Source organism: Nannobrachium achirus (assembly GCF_963921795.1).
Source record: "Nannobrachium achirus genome assembly, chromosome: 13".
Taxonomy (NCBI): Eukaryota; Metazoa; Chordata; class Actinopteri; order Myctophiformes; family Myctophidae; genus Nannobrachium; species Nannobrachium achirus.
The window spans coordinates 20,229,560-20,250,106 of record NC_137833.1 but is presented as its reverse complement, the minus strand read 5'-3'; the positions used below and the strand labels follow the sequence as shown (position 1 = coordinate 20,250,106).

Sequence of the window (20,547 nt, the reverse complement as noted above, 5' to 3'; positions counted from 1 at the left end):
CAAGGAGTGTGTGTGCAAAGTTTGGCATGGATAGGGGCTACAGTGCTGGAGATATGGTGTCTGCAAAAAGCAACCTCATGGTGGCACTAGAAGAGGGGCATGTGAGAAATCAGGGGCGGGGGTTGTGGTTTGGCAGCCAAGGAGTGTGTGCAAAGTTTGGCATGGATAGGGGCAACGGTGCCGGAGATGTGACGTGGCGGACAGACAGCAGGTGGAACTTTTCATAGTAACAGTCGCAATTACTATGTAGTTGTGTATAACTAAGGGGAGAAAAAAGACGACAAACTGTTTCCAGCGCTTCACTCCACTTTATTGTAACCAGATTACATAGAAAACTTTGCATCAATAATAGGAGTCTGTGGAAGTCAGACCGCTCGAGTGGTGGAGGATGTTGTCGTTGTTGTTGCTGCTGCTGCAGAGCTGCTGCTGCTGGTGCCACTAGAGGGCATCTTCTTCAACGTCCTGTTCAACTGCAGGGACAAAAGGTGAAAATAAACCATCAGGCCCCAGGATACTGTAGACCGGATTCCCCTACTTTATTTAAAGAAACGTCTATGGAGAAGACTGGCAGAAAAATCAAAGTCAAATGTAGTGCTGGGTATCATGGCTGTTTGGTTTACAATACCTATAGCGGTTGCGATACAACCATTAAGACTTTGATGGATAAACATTTAGATATAATTTTGATGCTTTAATACACAGGCATGGTCAACCATTTCTCACCTCTTCAAATTTATGGATCTGTCTGATGAAAAAGTCTCCGTAGCGACGAGCGACCTTGGTGTCAGCGATGTGGATCATATCCTAGGGAAAGACGTTGGAAAGACAAAACACAGACACAAGATCACATTTTTGTGTGATAAAAACTTTGTTCTCCTTTTTTATATTAAACACTTGAATCCTAGGGTCCATATTCGGATGACCTTAGCCAAAAATAGCAGATTTACAAGCTCACAACGCCTCGCTCTGCGGCGTGATTTGGAATTGCGCTCTGCGAGGCGTTGTGAGCTTGTAGATCGGCTATTTTCGGCAAAGAGCTTTGGTGTAGAGGGGAAAAAGGGCAGATTAAGTACAGAGTGAAGGGTACGTTTACAAAGTATCGACGGTTCAGTTGGTTAAATATCTGAAAACACAAATTGACAGGAATCCAAAATACACTGACGATTGCGCTGTAAACGATGAAACTATATGGAACCTATGAAAAGGTTCATCTCTCTCTCAACTAAGGGGTCCTTGGCCTGAAAACGTTGAAGACCCCTGTCATAGATTTTAATGGGCAGCAGTTGGTCTGTGGACCATAGCCATTGCACACACCTGTCTGAAATAATTGTAGATTAGAGAAGAACAATCTTTAGTGGAGAAAGATCCATAAGGAGCTTGAGAACTGGTCCATATTTTAGCCCCGAAATTCAATAATCTCACGTTGACTGCCCTGGACTCCATATTAGGACAAAGTGACAGATACAGAACTCTCCATATATGGACATAAATGGGACAGGCAGACGGGTAGTCGGACAGGGGTACAACAGGAGTTGCATAACCGGTTGGGGACTGCATTTCCAACTTGCATCATTCCTGAGTGTCTTATCGAGAAACCTAGTGTTAATTACACTCCTGCTCACCTTGTCGATGTAAAAGTCGACCTCGGAGGCAGACTGGAACTCCCCATCTAATGCAGAGATGCCGCTGGTCCACACCAGGTTCTTCATCTTGTGTTTGAAGACCAGGAGCTGGATGCGGAACTCCTGCTCCGTCATGTCCAGGAACCCTGCCAGCTTAGCCACTGGCATGGTGGTGTACAGCTTCAGGAAACTGGACATAAAATGTGGTTAGCAATATAGAATCATTTGTGTTTGGAAGTTACTATGAACATCTGTTTAAACCTTCCTGGGGTAACAGAGTGTCACATGGGACAATTGTTTAGTGCAAGAATGTACTTTTGGAAATATTTTATGCCTGCTTAGCATGGGAAATGGGTGGCAACTGACTCTTTAACAATACCTTGAACTGAAGTAGGGCTGCAAGTAACGATTACATTCACTCTCAACCTGGTAATTACTCAATTCATCTATGTGATTAATATAAACCCTAGAATGACCGTAAAATGTGGTCCTCAGGTACAAAATGATGGCAAATGCTCATTACACATAATCTCAACGCAGACAGACACCTTGGAATTGCTTAAACCGTTTAGACCAGTCTGTGTCACTCTAGATTTAACCACTTTAACCATTGTTTTATGCTTTAACTATTAAAAGATTGCACATATGCGAGCTTGTAGATCTGATATTTTTTGATAAATCGTGAAAATGTGTGCAAATGAATATATATATTTTTTTTTAAAGCAAAAATTTGTAACGAAAATGTTTCTTTCTCGGGGTCCCCGAACTCAATACTTTGAGATGGGGGTCTGTGGTCAAATACATATAATTCTAAGGGTCCTTGACGTTTTCCAGAAAACCATTAGGATTTAGAAGACATTTTTAGGTATTTTTCAGGTCTTAATGGGGTCAACACAGTGAGGCCCTCATCCATACAGTGAATGGGTGTTGTACCTGCGGATGGTGGAGAGCTGAGCCTGCTGCTGGACCTCCTCAGCAAACACCTTGAGCTGCTGCGCGAAGGGCTCTTTGTGGTAGTTGGGGTTGACATTGTCATAGTTGGGCACCACAGGTGACAGGAACTTGGGACAGGCAAAGCTGAACAACTCTTCAAACACCTGCGGGTCTCTGCAGATGGACAGAAAAATCACAGGTGTCATTCAACACACAAGAAACTTAACGCTCACCCATAATTGACTTTGCTTTGAATGCCTCTCCATCTTTTTTCTTTTTTTTAACTGTTGTTGACGTTCATGTTCGGGGATTTACTTCCTGGGAGTATGCACAAAAACTTTGGCGCAGAATTAAACATTTCTGAAATATTGTTTAAACTTTAAAAGATGTTCTTAGATATCATACTATCAAAAAGATCATGTCAGACTATCCAAAAGAAACAAGAAATCAAGAAATGTCATTTCGGTGCATGGTTCCTTACCCCTTCTGCATTCTCAGCATCTTATCTCCGTACTTTTCTCTCAGCTGTGTGTGGATGCTCTCGTCAATGCGCATGGGATACATGGTGAGAGCGATGGCCAGCAGACCGTGCATCTGCTCATTCTGCTTGTTGATCTACACAACATGGAGAACGATAGTGAGTTAGCTTATAGCTGACCAAAGCTACATTTATTAAGTCTACTATATTGTATAAACTATAATGATTTGTAGCGTTCATGCATTGTATAGTGATGAAGTTAGGTTTAGTATTTGAAGAATAGAAAATTGTCATTTCATACATCGCTGCCTTTAATTTGTTTCTAAGAAACACTGCCTTAGTGCCTGGGGTTCACAAATTCCATGAAAGCTTCCCCAGACAAAGGTGTAATAATACCGAACAACCACACAGAACCAAATGGCCCGTAACGAATGAGTGCCTAATAATATTTTGGGGGGAATGCGAATCTGAAATAATGATTTTCCACAGACATATTACCACCATACATTACCCATTCACAACACCAACATGGATGTTTTTCTTACCCTTAAACGCTTTTTGTAACCAACCCACTTTGAAAGGAATGTGCCATGGAAAAGTTATATATTTTTTTCCTATAATTTTACTTATTGGAGAACTTGGTTTGGTGTTTTCATTATATTTTTTCACTGTACTGTACAGGGAAAACGTGTCTTCAAAACCAAAATATGCACAGAACCAAAATCTTTATGTACCATTACACCGCTAATAGACCCAAACCCACAAAGCCATGCAGATCCACAGACTGACCATCTCATATTTGTATGTAGACCTCTGGAACATGTTCCTGGTCCTCTGGATGTAGAGCAGGATGTTGGCGAAGACGCGGATGGCGTCCTGGTACCTCCTCATCATCAGGTAGGCAAAGCCCACATAGTAGTAAGTGGTGATCTGGCACTCGGGCACACGAGAGTACATACTCTGAATAAGAGAAACAACAATGCATGAGCAGGAGAAGAAGACAGCAGGAACAGTGTATGTGTCAGTGTCTGCTATTTTCATCCCTCAACATTCAAGCAATAATGAGCAATAGTAGGTTTCTAAATGGTACCTTCTTGTTCAACTCAATGTTCTCCAGGACTTTGATGGCCTGGTAGTAATCACCAAGCAGAGAGTGCAGCCTCAACAGCCCAACCAAGCTGAAATAGCCCAACATCTTGTACAGGGAGTGGCGGCCATACTCTCCTGCAACACTCTCTGGATCTCCTGAACGTAACAAAACAGGTTATGTTAGCCATCTCATATAGCAGTTTAACTGAATAAAACTGACCATAGTTTTATTCTTTAGATTTTCCCCTGACTGCCGCAAGCTTGACAAGACTGACATCCGTCTTGTCTTGACAAGACAGACATCCGTCTTGTCAAGCTCGCAGCACAGACTACGTGGGTTTGTTAACAGTTGTATTTATAGTACCAATGCTATTCTTTGCCATTTTTCTTGTCTGGTACAGTATCTTTAAATACAGTCCCTATTGTGCAAGTGTAGACAGTGTGCGGGATATTTTATTTTACTTGTCTAGTTTGTTGAAATTGTATGTATGTATTTATTATTGACTGAGTGTGGCCACACTCAGTCTTTAATGCTGCACACTGGGAACACTGGCCAGGTGCTCACCAATGCACCGGATAGGTACCCCCACATGACTCTGTCCAGCAGGACCTGTGGGGAGACAGTAAGACAGGGGAATACAGAACCACACAGGCCCTAGTAGGCCAGACTACATGGGGCTGTGACACTATATTCCTCTGCTGCACAAAAGAATAATAGGGATGGACAATTCAACTGCGGATGTTGGGCTTAAAATGCAATAACAGTATCGAACCATGTCTGTTCATTCTAAATATGATGTATAAACAATGTTTCCAGATATTTCTCTACAAGATCCTTTGGATTATGTGTGTCCCATGTGGCTAGGAAAAAATGCTTACATTGGTCTACTCTACCCCTATCCATATTCTGTATGTCTGAAGTTTGTTTTCTGTAAACAAATTTCTTTTCATTCCATCAAACGCAGTCCAATGTTTTGGCTGGCAGCAAGAGGCATCATGAGTCCATACCTCCACTGGTGTAGACTTCTAGCTGACGGTTGATGTTGCTCTTGTCCACCAGGGAGTGCAGAACATTGAGCACACTGTGGACATTCCAGATCTTTGGGTTGTTCCTCAAGAACTCAATCTCTTCCTCTGACTTCTTGGCCGTCTTACAGCGGTACTGGCTGAAGGACTGGAACTGGACAAGAAAACAGCAGATGTTAAATGTGTGCAATTTCCACTACGGTGATTTTAATACTAGTTATTGTACTCCTAATGCGTCGTAATTGTACCAATATTATAAACCCACCCATTTGCAACTCCATGCAGATTAAAATAGGCATCCACCAATTATTTGCAATAAGTTGTTAGACCCGAGATCTGACATTTTAACCGTTTTAGTGCCAGCCCCTAGAGGGCGGCAGGGCGCCAAAGAATGCCAGGGTTTGTCCCATAGGCGAGCGTATTAGCATCCGGGGACTCACGTTGCAGTGACGCGCGTGCTCACGTTCGTGCACGTCATGGAAAGGTCCTGGATGAAAATGGCTACAGATAGCTATTAGCATTTTGTCATTTAAAAGATCATTTTAAGGCGATTTCGCTGTAAATAAACCTTGCGCCACATCCCTAAAAAAACATTCCAGAGATATGGGCCTCCAAAGATGTGGTTTTTCATTGGATTCGGCGGCGATTCGCGGCAACGTTCGCGGCCAACGGCCGGCCGGGGGGCTCCCGGATTTCGATCACTGGCTTGAAAATTTAGGCCCAGGCTTCAGAAGGCCTCGGATCATTTTATTCATTTCATTAAAAAAGCCGAACATGTTCGGGATAGGCACACTGGACTACGTTCCGGAAGCGGCGCTGAACATTCAGTGAACATTGGGGGGCTCAAAAATGTATTTTAAACCATTTTTAATGGAATATATCGTCGGACCATGTAAAATGGCTAGCTGGCTAGCGTAGGACGAGCCAGGACCACCCACGACTCTACAAGCAGCTCAGGGTAAGTCAATTAATAAAAAAAATTTGGATTGGATTGAAATAAAGCCGAACATGTTCGGGATAGGCACAGAATGAGTTAACAGCCTTTATTATACGGCTTGGTTGAATTCTCAATTCTGATGGATTAATCACGGCATAAGTGGTCTACTCTGTTATTTCTAGATAGCAGACCACTGCAATGAAGTATTGGTATTTGCAAGACATGCAACATGGGGGCCAAGGTAAACAAACACGCTGTCATTTTACAACTTAAAAGTACACTAAAGAATGTTTGAGAAGAATATCCTTCCTACCATAGTTTTGCAAGCCATCCGTGTTGCACTAGACAGACCTCATTGCATTGGCATTAAATCAATCATTCTTTTGCTATATTTCGTGTCAAATTACAGATTGATTTATTAACTCATAGGAGGTCCACAACGTGCCAGCGCGTCAATCTCTTTGATGTCTCCCTCCCTGTGCCCGTTGACGCGTTGTATAGTAAACTATATTAATCTGTAGCTACTGTACAAAGCTACCGCGGTGATGAAAAAACACTCAATTTCCCGAAATGCAGCGCAAGATCACGTGACCGGGAAGTCCTGTCTCCCCCATTCACAATCAGTGTAACGCTGCTGCACAAATGTGCATTTTTCTCCTAATCTAACTTTTAAATCACCTTCATGTTTAATACGCGGCCTTCTCTACCGGCCGTTACAAAAGCATGGTGGCCCAACGATTGTTAGAAAACTGTCCTGACTGAAAGAAAATACTATTGTGAAAATAAACAGGACATACTCGGATTACATTTACTCAGATTACTTTTTTTGCCAGCCCTTCAAAAGACGCTAAAATGGCGGGTTGCCATGGGCACCTGCCGATTAAATGTTGGAATAATCCTGGGCATCCTATGTGTTAAGTATCAATGTAATAATCGGGATAATGAACAATGTGCTGGTCTTTATTGATAAATGATTATTCAGGGTGATTAAGTCCCTTCCACTTCACGTCAGGGTCTAATCAAACTGTTGGGAATCATTTCTCAACAATGATTGGCGCACTGTTCATTGCCCCTTAACCTGCTGCAATACACAGAACTGTGACCGTCTTCCCTCTTGCTTTGCCCAGGGGTTAAAGCAAAAAAAAATCCCGAGACGGAAATTTATTTTACCCCCCCCCCCCCCCCCCCCCGCTTGCAAAACGTCTTTTTATCGTTGCTGCCATGCTGCCATATAACAGATTTCTGTTGCACACACAACAGAAACAGGCTCCTGGTTCTCTCACCGTTTGACACCAGGACCTGAATGGCTTTCCCGTCAACCTTTTCATCCAGCCAAGCCCACCTCCATTTGTTTTTGACCGCACTGAGCACGTCCGAGCCGGGACCGTACCTATGTTCCCCAGGTTCTATGCTCCCCACTTTCTTACCTAAACCTACCCCTACCCTCACTAAAACTAATGCTGTGAGGTGGGGAACATAGAGCAGGGAACATAGAACCTGGGGAGTTGTCGCTGACTGAACCGATGCCACATGTGGGTAATGTTATGAGAGAAACACTGCGATGCAGTGGAGAAATCTCGCCTATTGCCATGAACAGTGAACACCAATCATTCATGATACGTTGCTTTCGGTACCAATGAAACACCACCCCGAAGTATTTAATTAGCATCTGTATGGATCACTTTTGTGAGTGACAAATAAATCCCCTCAAATCTCTGATTTGCAAACATAACAAGTGTTCCGTTGCTTATTTTAATGCAGAGAACGTAAGCAAACCATAGACTGTAGGAAGCAAACGCGTATTGTCAATTACTGCTGCCCCCTGTAAACACATATTTAGATAGTATAGCCTACCTGCTGTTTACATGTAAAACTCCAGTGACTTCATCTTTTGACACCGCCATCCATACATTACAGACAGAGCGACGTCTCATTCCTTTACAGCATGATATAATAACACCACCACTCATCTATTGGAATTCAGCGTAGGTCCAAAAAGTTTAACAAACTTCCAAACGGTGTACATCGTTTAAGCCACAGGAGCATGGTTTTCTATCATAAATATGAACTTTAGCCAAACTATTGCCAAACTATTGCGAGTAATCCAAGTGTTGTTTTGTTTATCCAGCAGCATGCATCGTCGCAGTTAGCTTACAGCAGCAACAAGTAGCTACAGACGCATTTCCTCTCAGTGTAGGGCGGATTTCAAAATAAGAGCCTAACGTAATCTGATCAAGTGAAGTCAAGTCACGTCAACTGGTTTTATTTTTAAGTCTACTTACAGGAAGTAGTTGATCTAAATTAGAACTACATGACACACCAGCAAGTCTACCGCACCACAGTAGTAACTGATGCTATTATAATTAGCGCAGATGGTTCAGCTTTTTTTCTTTTTTTGCGAATCTTCTCTGATCTCATAAATAGCCCCTAGGGAATCCTCAAGACGGAAATCCGTCCCCAGGACGGAGAACTTTAACCCCTGGCTTTGCCTCTACATTTCAGTGAGTAACAGCTACTCATATGGACTTGAAAGTGAAAACAAACTGCATGTAATGAGCTTACCTGATAAATGAACTCGTCAATAATGTCCCACAGCCACTGGTTGGGAAGTTCCAAGGGGGCGGGGCCATCTGCATCTGTTGACAAACACATTGTGTGACTCCTTTTTTCTTTTTCCTCTTCTTTTTGATTTCCGTTCCCCCTCACCAGGCCCGGCACTACAGGGGTGCCAGAGGGGGCATGGCACACTTAATTGCAAATTCTGCCCCCTCAGTTTAAAGGAGTAGTTCACCCCCAAAATGACTTTTTTTTATTGATTACTCATGCCATGGAGAATTTACTATTCCCCCATTGATTCCGGATGGGGACGCGAATGCATTTGGATCCCCATCCGGAATCAATGGGGCTACATTTATTGTAATCAAATTACTGAAAAAAAAAAAAAAGATATACAAAAAACAAAGAAATTATATTTAAAGTCTCCATGGCATGAGTAATCAATAAGGGAAAAAAAACATTTTGGGGGTGAACTACTCTTTTATGTTTTATGCACAAATTATTTTACAATATAAAAACTGATTTTTAACTGCCCCTCAGTCATTTCATCCTGGAGCCGAGCCTGCCCCCCACACACTCTTGTGTAATCTTGTCACTGCTGACTTCTACTAGGACATAGGGATGTGAATGAAACCACATGCCTCCTTCGATACACATACTTCTTTTCACCTGCCATTGACGAGCTTCTCCGGGAGGACCCCTGCATGCGGAGAAACACCCTATTCCTTATAGTTCCATTACCAACTTGTAGGAATCACTAGTACAAGCGATTCAAGTGAGCAGCAACAAAGATCGCCCTCCCCGTCTGGCGTCACTCCCACAGACATAGGCAACTGTGTTTGTTGTAACGCATGGCCAAGCCAGAGGCACCATGGAGGATCTGAAACCATAGTGCCCATGGTGGAGGGTGGGCAGAAGCTTGTGCTACCTGAGAACCCTGCGACTGTTCTTTCTTAACCACTTGAACCCCAGCGTCCCTATTCTGAGGTGAACATTTGGTGAATACAGCAGACCTACAACCTCAGGGTTTAAGTGTTTCAAATACAAACAAGCTCATTCATAAGTATTGGCACTGCAAGATTATTATTACTTACTGAGAATGTAGTTGAAGAGATTGCAGTAATTGTAGTATGACTCAAACCTCTGGTCCAAAGTCGGTCCACCCTGCATTATCAAACCATTTGCAAACATATCAAATATAGATATTCACAATGCAGGGACAATATGAAGATAATATTTTAGAAGTGCTTCCATGAAGCGGTCACTCACGCTGACTTTGGCGTAGATGTGTCTATAGTAAAGCTCCTTGTAAAGGATCAGGAACACAGCATCTAGAGGGATGTAACATGTCAGTACACTGTGATGTGATGTCTCTACCATCCAGTCATATCACATTGTTCTTAAAGTAACTCTTCACTCAACACTCCCAATAGTCAACAAGTAACTCAAATCTTCATTGCATGTACTTCTTTGGCCAAACGTGGCTACATGAAACCATTGTCTAAATGTTATAATCAGCGTTGAGAATGTAATGAGCTGAAGTAGTGGAAATGTCATTCACATGTATGAGCTACATCTAACAAGTCATTGTGTAATCAACATAATGCATGTAAAACTGAAAGACTTACCGTTGCCAACAAGGGAAGCAATAGCCTCAGCCTCTGGCCAAGGAGAATTCTTGAAGAAACGGTCAGTAAGCTTGTTCCAGCTGCAGACAGAGGAGAAAGCGAGGAGGTATGAACCAAGACACCCTCAACCCAAAAAACACAGCACTACATCCTCTATGAAAGCAACAGCATTGTCACGTTATTCAGTTAAGCAAAATTACATGACAGGATAAGAATAGTTTTGCGGTCATTACTGGCGCAAAAGTTAGACCCTGAAGTAAGTCTGTAATGGTCAGAGTTACTGTGGTGAAAAAGCTACGTGGCTTTTCGTGGTTTACCCCGATGATGAGTTCAGGATATGCATCACGTATGGCGGCAATGCAGTTAATGTCCCAGCTCTACACTGAAGTGCCAATAATGATGGTAAAGCACACCCTCGAGTGCAATAATTCAATTATACAAAGGCTACCACCAAATGAAAACATATAATCAACATGCTGTGCTGTATATTCATATTGTGGGACAATTCTCTAAAAAAAAAAACGTTTTGCTAGTGTTATTTCCATTTCCATGGAAATCTAGTCCCTGTTGACTCAACCAGCCAACTTGAGTGAATGCATTCTACAGAATGTGGGATTCGCCAAACTGAGTGAATAACCATTACCATACATAGAAATACAAAACTGCCCTGGTAGCTCAATCATGTTGTACCCAAGATATCTTTTGGATTTTTTTCCTCTATACACATATTTAGCAAAATCTATGATTCTGCAAACTTCACATGCATTTTTAAAACAATAGCATAATCCCGACGACAGCCAGCACAGCTGATGGAGGCTGCCGAATTCAGAGGAGCGTTCTAGTAATATCAAGGCTGAACAGAGTTCTATATCTAATCAACAGAGTATTATTGATAGTGATTAGACCATTTTTATTTGAGCATAGTGAGGTGTGCGGTCATAAATGGTAAAGGGTGCATTTATATAGCGCTTTTTATCCAAATCGCTTTACATAGATTGTGCATTACATTCATTCACACACACACACACACACACACACACACACACACACACACACACACACACACACACACACACACACACACACACACACACACACACACACACACACACACACACACACACACACCGATGGCAGAGGAAACCATGCAAGGCACCAACCTGCACATCGGGAGCAATTAGGAGTCAGAGTCTTGCTCAAAAGTCACACACTTAGGGCGGATTCACACTGCGGTCTCGAGACCGGTCTCGAGGCTACTTGGCAGATGTTTAAACCGGTTTTGACAGTGTGAAGCGTGCGGTCTTCCTCAGAAACGGATAGCCTCGAAACCACCTCAAGAGGTAGTCTCGAGACTGCATTGTGCGACCTCGAGACCGGTGAGCCGCAGTGTGAAGCAACCGGCCTCAAAAACGGTATTGATGTTGAACGTGACCTCATATAATGTCGACGAGTCAGCCGTCGGCACAAATAAACACTGGGTAACAGTTGTCGACATGGCCATGGGATCAGCGACTTCATCTCACAGAGAGATTGCTTGCTTGTAGGACTGTCTTCTAAAATTCGTTTATATGTTTTATATCACCAGTTAGCCTACTACTGTGGTGCGCTGGACTGGTGTCATGTACTTCCAATTGGGAGAAGTAGCAATTGGCGAACAGTTATTTATTGTCTCGCACCAGCGCACTGAGGCAGGGGTGAAAGTGAGACGGGACGGCCAGAACCGGCGCTCCGTTAAAACATTCGGAACACGGGACTGTAATCTAGGCTGACCTAGGATCAGATTCAGGTCCGTTATTATCCGCGAGGCAGCGACATGAAGTATGGCTGTAACTGTGAGATGATGGTTATGCTGCTCTGGGATCAGATTTACAGCGGGAGGGGGGGGGGCTTGGTGCGTGCGTGCATGCATGTGTGTGCGCTGTCGCCCGTCGGGAAAGAAAAGCAGAAAGAGAAAGCACTAGCCTACAAGTTAAACCATGAACTGTTAAACCATGAAAACAAACCGAAAATGACTTACCGCTGTTGATAGAAAATAGCCTAAAAGTATTCCTTTATCCCTGACTTTTGTTTCGATGTTATAGATTCCTTGGCACTGCTTGTGCACTGCTGTGCCTGCTTGACGTGCCATTAATGTGAATATTAAGCCACAAGCGTTTCAGCCATGTTGATTATTAAATAATTAAAATAATAACGTGCGCTGCGCTGCATGTCTCGCTCATCATTCTGCACGTTTATGCGCCTGGAAAATAGCAGATCTACAAGCTCACAACGCGTCGCGGATGCAAGGTCAGTGTGAGCTTGTAGATCAGCGACACAGGTCAATTGATATGCAAATAGGCTTGTTTGTCTTGTCGAGGTGTGGGGGGTGCGAGACCCAAGACCACTGCAACAATGTTCCACACTGCGCTGTCGCACGTCATTGAATTGTTACACCAACTTTCGTGCCTGAATTTATTGGCAACCACCATCAGCAATGTCGCATAGTTGATGACACTATGTGCATACCGCCACCTATAGGACCGGGCTGTATAGTGCTAGTGATCTCCAGGGAGGCCAGAAGGTCTGCCAATGTGAATGCTGGCCAGCGTGAACCAGCAACCGGTTTCAGAATCAGTTCTAATCAAACGGATTGCAGTGTGAATCCGCCCTTAGACACTAACTTGGGGGAGCCTGGGATCAAACATCCGGCCACTCTAACCCTGAGCCACTGCCGCCCATACTGATTTGATCAATTTTATCACATTGCTTTAATTGCTTAATCAGAACTACCAGTTGATTTATACTGTGTGTATGTTGGGTTGGTCAGAGTAGAGAAACTGTCCTCTGTCCAGAGGACCAAGGTTCTGTCTTGTTTAAGAGCCGAGCCTTGAGCATGGACTGACCCCACTACACCTGCAGGGATCAATAACACAGAAAATGAATAAATGAAACGCGTACCTGTTCTCGTACACATCCTGGATTTCGTAGATCTTCTGCTCGATGCTCTCACTGGACACACGGTTGGACTGCAGCTCGTACACTTTCTGGTCGATCAGGTCCGAGGTGGTCTTGTGGAAATACTGCAGGAAGTTCTTGATCACCTCTGGGATCACGTGGTAGGAGGTCTGCTGCTCGAACTGGCGGCTCTCGTAGGCCAGGTCTGCCTTGGGGTCACCTGCAACCATACACACACCAACACACCAATGAGCAACTGTGGCTAAAGTGCAAGATGTACCAGTGTAATAGAGCATTGAAAACTTGATATGCAGGCAGCTGTTAGCTTTAAAGATGGGTTTGACAAACCAGTGTGCCCTTCGTAATCATTGGTGGTGGCGCCCGAGGTGTAGGAATAGGGATCGTACTGTGAAGACATAAAAAAAAACACATAGTATTTACAAAAAGTCAAAGCCTCCACCCCGTTACTGCACATATTTCTCATTTCTGACTGTTAATAATGAATTGCATTTTTAAAGCGCTTTTCTAAGTACTCATCGCACTTTACAATGGTTCATTCTTTCATACATTCAGGGAGTGAAAGTGACTTATGATGTTTTGCCTAGTATTGTTGTATATGTGTCTGTCGGGTGACATTAAATGTCTCAATGAAATGAGTACAACGGACACCAATGTAATCAAGCCATTGTGCTTTCTTGGGTTTAAATCCTTTATTAGTAGACCTTTTATCTGATTCTGAACTGTACTGTCCTGTAGCTGGTCTTGACAGCTGACATTATGTTATTTTGTTAACATCAGCTGCACTGCTGGCACTTTTTATCTTCTGGTTAACTTGCAATGTAGTTAATTGTCACCAAACGTTTCGATTAAACACATTTCCCCTGCGTTGACAGTCACGGTGGTGATGCTGCCAGATGGGTTCACTTCATCATCATTCATCGTCATCTGGCTACAGCTAACACGCTAGCGGTTAGCCAACTAGCTAAAGACGCCTACTTGACTATCGTTACTTTCTGACTGAATTCGTTTAAAAGTGGAATGGAAGAAACACGTACGCTAGTGTCTACTTCTACGTCTTCGTCGCGGTACGACATGATGAGAGGAGCGTTCCAATGTGTCCAGATATACAGATATACAGCTGGTGAAACGTGCTGTGAAACAACAAGCACGCAGCTTCTGCTGGAGAGCCGGGAGGAAGGAACGGAAACAGCAGCACTGAGCGCAGGAAACTGTGTTGCCAGATGATTTTGCGAGAGAAATAAGCAACCAAAAACAAGCCCGATCTAAAGCCCCTTTTCGACTGCAGTAAGAGCTCTCAAGGCTTCAAGTTCATGCCCCTCATCCTCCCTTTTTTCTGCCTCTGTATTTGATGTTGTGCTTTTTCTGCTTTTGAAATTGATGTTATTCTAGATAAAGTACTATGTTCTCTCCGTCTGTCTTTCAATGTTAGGCTATATGAGATACTTAAAGTGTGGTTCCTGTGGAAATAAGCCTTGGCTTTCTAGGATCTCCTTTTAGTTGACCTTGTACCAGTGAGTGATTTGTACTGTCATGTAACTGTAGCCTACTTTTTCCTATTGTAAACGTCTTTATTCAATCAATCAATGCCTCATGGATATAGCATATAGGCTTTGGCTTTGTCTTTTTTTTACCAGTTTCGAGTTGCAGGCAGCCACCTGTAAGTGATTTTTCAGAGCATGTTTAAAGGAGAATAGGGATTTACACTAGCTCCTTTAGGGCCGTAGCGTAGGTAGAGTATTCCATATTTTTGCAGCATAGCAGGAGAAAGACCTGTGTTTACTTTGAGCCAAATCTGGGTTGCACGTGATTTGTGGAGCTGCCTGGCCTGCCTCTGGTGTTGTGATTGTGGACCTCATTGATGTTTTGGAAAGACACTGGTTTAACAACATTAGGAAACAAGCCTGCCTAAATATAAGAAACTACACTTTAGAAGAAAGCGCAAACTGCAACCACCAGACAGAACAACAAGCCCAAAGGTCGCTTATAAATAAGCACACATGGCAACCCTGTCAGGAAGGAGAAGGCAGCAGGTTCTCGACGGGATGGTGTTTTTTACTGGTGTTTCAGTCCGAGTGTGGGGAAAGGGTGCGTTCGGAAATGCGCACCGGACTGCGCGGGCGTTTATCGTGGGCTTGCCCAGGCCTTACGGCCTGGGCATAAATATAACGATTGCATTCACCACGGCTTCGTAACTCGCGCGGCGCGGCCACTCGCGCCTGCGGCGCTCGGGGGCGAAGAGCAGGACCAAGGTCCGCTGGCCTTCGCGCCGCTTGCAATGTCGTGGACAATAAAACGAGCGCACCCTTTCATACACTCTGACTGAATCACCAGTAAAAAACACTCTCTCGTTCTCGACAGCGGCATTGTGGGATCGCGGCGGTAGCGAGTGTGTTTCTACAAATCTACTTTCTACTATTTATTTCCATACTTTCGTCGTAAAACACAACTACCCCGATCTACCATCAATCATCGTAAATAATATAATAAGGAGACTGGGGCACGAAGAGATTAATATAGATAATACTTTAAATCTAATCAATACACAAGTAGGTTGTGATTACTTACAGATGCCAGTAGATGGGGGTATAGTGACACAAACAAATAGGCGATCTGGGACCTTTCATGCGCTCCAACATGTCAAAGCTCTACATCGAGTTTGTGTGCATATTGCATATTAATGAATGTCTTATGATTTGATTCTCCGATGAGCTCTGGTCAACTAGTTGTTTATAATAGGAGAATTGTGGAGCAGTGTTCTTCGTGTGACATCAGTAGGCTACTGACCTCTGCTGTGCATTCATTCATTTATTAGGCTATTTGTTTATTTTGTCACAACTGAGATAGATTAGTTTTTAACTCTGGTCCAGACTCCAGAGCGTCAGCTATGTGGTTTTATGTTTTATCTACCTGACTTTTACAAAGGTTTTCGTGATATAAAATGACCGTATTCCCCATTCCTTTCAATTCCACCTCCAAAACCACAATTTTTTGTCTTGTTTATTTATAATATAGGCTACACATTGTGTGAGTGTATCTTTCTTGCTCGCTATCGCACTGCTCTCTCTCAGCGTCCGCCCGTCTGTGCGCGCGCGTGCGTGCGTGTGCATGCATGCGCCGAGAAAGGGAGAGTTGAGTCGCTTTTATGAGATGGACTTCAAGGCTGTGCGCTGCTCAAAGCCCAGACTGCGTTTAACTTTCATCCCTTCATGATCATACCCTCCCGAGTCGGCATATGTCTGATGATCCCTTCATTGCCGGGCGATTTCCATACCCAGGCATTATATAAAAAGGATTACTTGTTGTGGTCTGGAGAGGGAAGACAAGCGGGAAGAGAAAAGAATACCTGTCGTGTTTGCCTTAGCTACCAGCAGCAGACCTACTCCTTCAAAACGTATACCTACCTACCGGCAAGGAACTGCCTGCATCCGATAAGGGATCTAGTCCACAAAATACGAGGAGAGGGAGGAGGGGGTGTGGAGGAGTAAAAGAAGTCGAATTGGAGAGAAGCAGAAAGGGAGAGACATTTAGGGAGGGAAAAGGTCAGGACACAGGGGGTTTATCTTATTGCCAGAAATAAGAGTTTCTACACAGACGTTTGGGTAGATCAAGGAAGGAGACGAAGTCCCCAACAGCAGGCTTTTCCCACCACTGGCATTTTTAACGGAATACTGTGGATTTTTATTTTACTTTTCGACACATTTTAAATACACACTGTTTTTTTGGGGTGAGGCCAAGTTGAAGTCACCATAGTGTGAAGTTTGGACCGTGCGTAAAAAGTTTGGGACATTTACTGCCTGCCAGCATCAGGATGCGCGTCTACTCGCTGTTGGTCCTTCTCTGCCTCCTGTGCGCCGGGCGCGCTCAGAAGTTCTCCGCTCTTACGGTAGGAGGATGGTCACGATTTTGTCAGAATGCCCTTTTTTAAAGTCAAAATCTGCATCTAACAGGTTTCAAAGTCAAGATTTGCATTATGCTTTTCGTGCGTAATGGCGCTGGTATATAACCAATGAAACGGAGAGGTAATGAAAAATACAAGAGAAAGCATGGCCAATTCACATTATGTTTTTTTTTTTTCTTTTTTTACTTTTTTTGTGGAGATGTAGGCTATGTAATTCAGTTCCTGTACTCTGTAACCTTTCTTACATTATCATTTTCATCAAACCCGTGTTGTCAGTGTTTATTCTTTCAGCTTGTATAAAGCTTACAGATATGTGAGAATAAAATAATAGATTTTAAGTCATAGCATATAAGATATATATATATATATATATATACAGGTATATATATATATATATATATATATATATATATATATATATATATATATATATATATATCACATATCACATATATATATCACACATACACACACACACACACACACACACACACACACACACACACACACACACTCACATAAGCTTTTTAAGATATTCTAATACATTTATATTTTTGTAATGTTTATGTCTCCCCCACCCCCAAAAAGTAATCTGCTGTATGCCTATATATATATATATATATGCCTATATAGCTGACACAATTTTGGATGGAACGACAACATTCTGTGGCAAAGTTTGTCTTGGCAAACCAAAGTTTCTGTGCTCTCCCTTTGCTGACAGAGCCTCGGTGTGTCTGTCTGAGTCGTATGACAGTTCCAGATGGCAGGGCTGCTGGTTATCTCTGCTGGCCTGTCTTTGTGCTGTTGATGGGCCTGTTAGCAGCACATTCTGGACTGCTTCCACAGCCAGCCAGCCTGCTGCAGTGCTGCCTGCTTTACCGGCCTGCCCGTCTCTCCGTCCTGTGCATGTCTGGTTGTGCCAGCAGCCCAGAGGCAAAGTATGCAGTCGGGGGTTCCGTCCAATAGCTTTGATGACAATGCACTCTTTAGGGACTAGACTGCTATATCAGCGGGTCTATTGTCTCAAAAAGTAAATGCCGTTGTTTACAGGAGGAGAGCACAAAGGTCCAGTACTGGCAGCAGCAGTCAGTCAATCGATTATACCCAGAATACCCATGTGTAAAAGGGAAAGCAAGAGTGCATCTTTGAGGCGGACGAAGAGTATTTTATGGCTACAGTCAAGTGCACGTATGGTGCTAAGGGAGGAATGATAGAGTTCTGCAGAGCGGAGGCCGAAGTGGCTGAGGAATGCACACTGTCAGAGGCTTACCCTCATGATTTAGAGGTTGATGTGACAGCCGCCGCCCCCAGCTCCGTTATTTATGGGCAGTGTGAAGATGCCTTAATATCCAATTGGAAACAAATGGCCATGAGTTGTTAACCTGGGGTTGAGGGGGGTCACAGAACCTCTATCCCTGTCGGCACTAGGAATTGTGGAATGTGGGAGGAAGTGTTGCATTGTGCAGGCGCACCTCTGCACTCTGATCCACACTCGCAGACACATACACACACACACACACACACACACACACACACACACACACACACACACACACACACACACACACACACACACATACACACACACACACACACACACACACATACTGATACAAGCAGAGATAAATGGGCCTGTGTTTGTGAACCGAAGCTGTCCTAGGATATGATATGGTTTGTGATATCCACACAGCACATGCACACAATGTAACTGGGTGCAGAGATACAGGGTTGGTGTGTCAGACGTGTGTGGGTGTGATGCACAACCCACTATAGATTTACCACCCCAGCCATGGCCTGTTCAAACCGCTGTGGAATGAACCCACGGCCAGGCAAGCCATACAGTAGCACAGTGGTTCTCAACCTGTGGGTTGGGACCCCCAGGGGGGTCCCAAAATTATTTTGGGGGGTCCCCAGATGATTAACTTAATGCGCAACATTGTTTTCTCACTCAACAGTAAACAAACCAACGTAAAGTTCAAGTGTACAGAGGTTATCTGCATACTTTTTAATACCTCTAAAATGACAAATTAAACATTGGCCAAATTGTCAAATATTAGAGGCAGAAATTGTGAAAAAAATGTAATACCTCAACTCTTAGTACTCGTCAGGGCGGGAGCCCAGTTAAAATATGATTATTTTGGGGGTCACGGCCTGAGAAGGTTGAGATCCACTGCAGTACCACCGGACTCTTGAACTGTTTTTATCTAGCAGCAATTAGACTGCTGAATAAGAGCTAAGCCTGTGGCCCCTGCACACTGAACTGAACTATGTTTTTTAATGCACAGACCGATCTGATCTGTGTTTTAAATGGTCTCTTGTTTACATAATATATTCATGATGACTTAAATTATTATGCACATAAGACACCTTTTTCTCATGCACTTTATTCTACTTCTATTCTCTATCTCTGATGGGCCTGCACACTTAATATTTTGTGAATGTGATGTGACAATAAAGTCCGATTCTGATAGAAGAGATTAATTTCAAATCACGCTTCTCTCCTATGTAAATCCAACCTATTAAATAGATTTATGGGAATACATTTTCATCTATGCCATATTGTGCCATTGGAGGTCATTAGGCTTTCTATACTGAGATAGCAGAGCACTGAATTTATCCTTTATAGAGGCTTTGGGACTCATTGTTGGATTTTTGTTTCAATGACACAGGAGAGCATGGGTTATGGTTGTTTTGGAGAAACTGTTTCAATATGTCAGATATTTTGTGCATAGTTGAGGTTGAACAGGCCACTGAAAATATTGGAAACCTGCCTAGGTTGTTCATTAGGCCGAATTTTTCCATGGCTTATGAGAGTCTGGATTTCTTAGCAAAAAAGATGGGGACAATGAGCGCCTCTTGTTCCAACCTGTTTAAAATACACTTTAGCATAATATATGGCCTTTATTGCCGGCGCTTCTTTCATAGAATTGTGCACCTGCACAGAGAATACTTTCTCGTCCTCCCCCCATGACTATCGGTGGTCTTTCACACCACTGTTGCTTTCTTTTAAACATCTTTAACAGCAATTAAACGCGTTTGCCTTTGATTGAGTTAATAGCCTGGTTAAAGGCTGTCACTTTCTTCCCTTTCCACCATGCTGGAAACTAATGATCCCCTTTGCATCCCAGCGTCCACGGAGGAAACTCCCGCCAAGGCCATTTAACACGTTTGCCACGGCTCTCAGCTGGGGCCCCCATTGACCCTTCAAGGCTGTGGTGTGAGGGGCCTCACGGGGTGCTGGAAGAGGGGGCCTCTCGGTCCAGAAGGCCCTTATCGGCCCTCAATGTGCTCTCTGCTGGAGGCTCGCCTCCGCAGCACTCCATTCAGTCCCACAATGCTGCGGAGCCAGGGGGAGGTAATAGGATTTGATTTGTATGCCGGTTGGTCTTGGAAAAGGAAAAAAAAAAAAACTCTCACTCCCTTAC

At 43.5% G+C, this 20,547-nt stretch overlaps 2 protein-coding genes across 3 annotated transcripts in view; one reads left to right on the top strand and one right to left on the bottom strand.

Moving 5' to 3' along the window:
- Positions 1–288: 288 nt before the first annotated feature.
- On the bottom strand, positions 289–14,389 carry eif3s6ip (eukaryotic translation initiation factor 3, subunit 6 interacting protein). Of its 2 annotated transcripts, XM_080740230.1 has the most exons (16): positions 14,259–14,389; positions 13,552–13,609; positions 13,207–13,423; positions 10,270–10,349; positions 9,911–9,972; positions 9,736–9,805; positions 8,648–8,721; positions 5,131–5,302; positions 4,688–4,732; positions 4,124–4,278; positions 3,823–3,993; positions 3,037–3,170; positions 2,556–2,729; positions 1,623–1,812; positions 724–804; positions 289–470 (listed from the first exon to the last, which is right to left on the bottom strand). In XM_080740230.1, the coding sequence occupies exons 1-16, from the start codon at positions 14,295–14,297 to the stop codon at positions 366–368; spliced, it is 1,827 nt and encodes a 608-aa protein (XP_080596356.1). In that variant the 5' UTR covers positions 14,298–14,389; the 3' UTR covers positions 289–365. The 2 variants fall into 2 exon arrangements, with proteins under 2 accessions (XP_080596356.1, XP_080596357.1); XM_080740231.1 differs by lacking the exon at positions 4,688–4,732.
- Positions 14,390–17,032: 2,643 nt separating this feature from the next.
- smoc2 (SPARC related modular calcium binding 2) overlaps positions 17,033–20,547 on the top strand; it is a gene marked incomplete at both ends in the record, with an annotated part of 50,126 nt that continues 46,611 nt past the window's right edge. The window contains one exon of the mRNA XM_080740268.1: positions 17,033–17,107. Coding sequence (XP_080596394.1) covers positions 17,033–17,107 — 75 coding nt within the window. The remainder of the gene's footprint in view (positions 17,108–20,547) is intronic.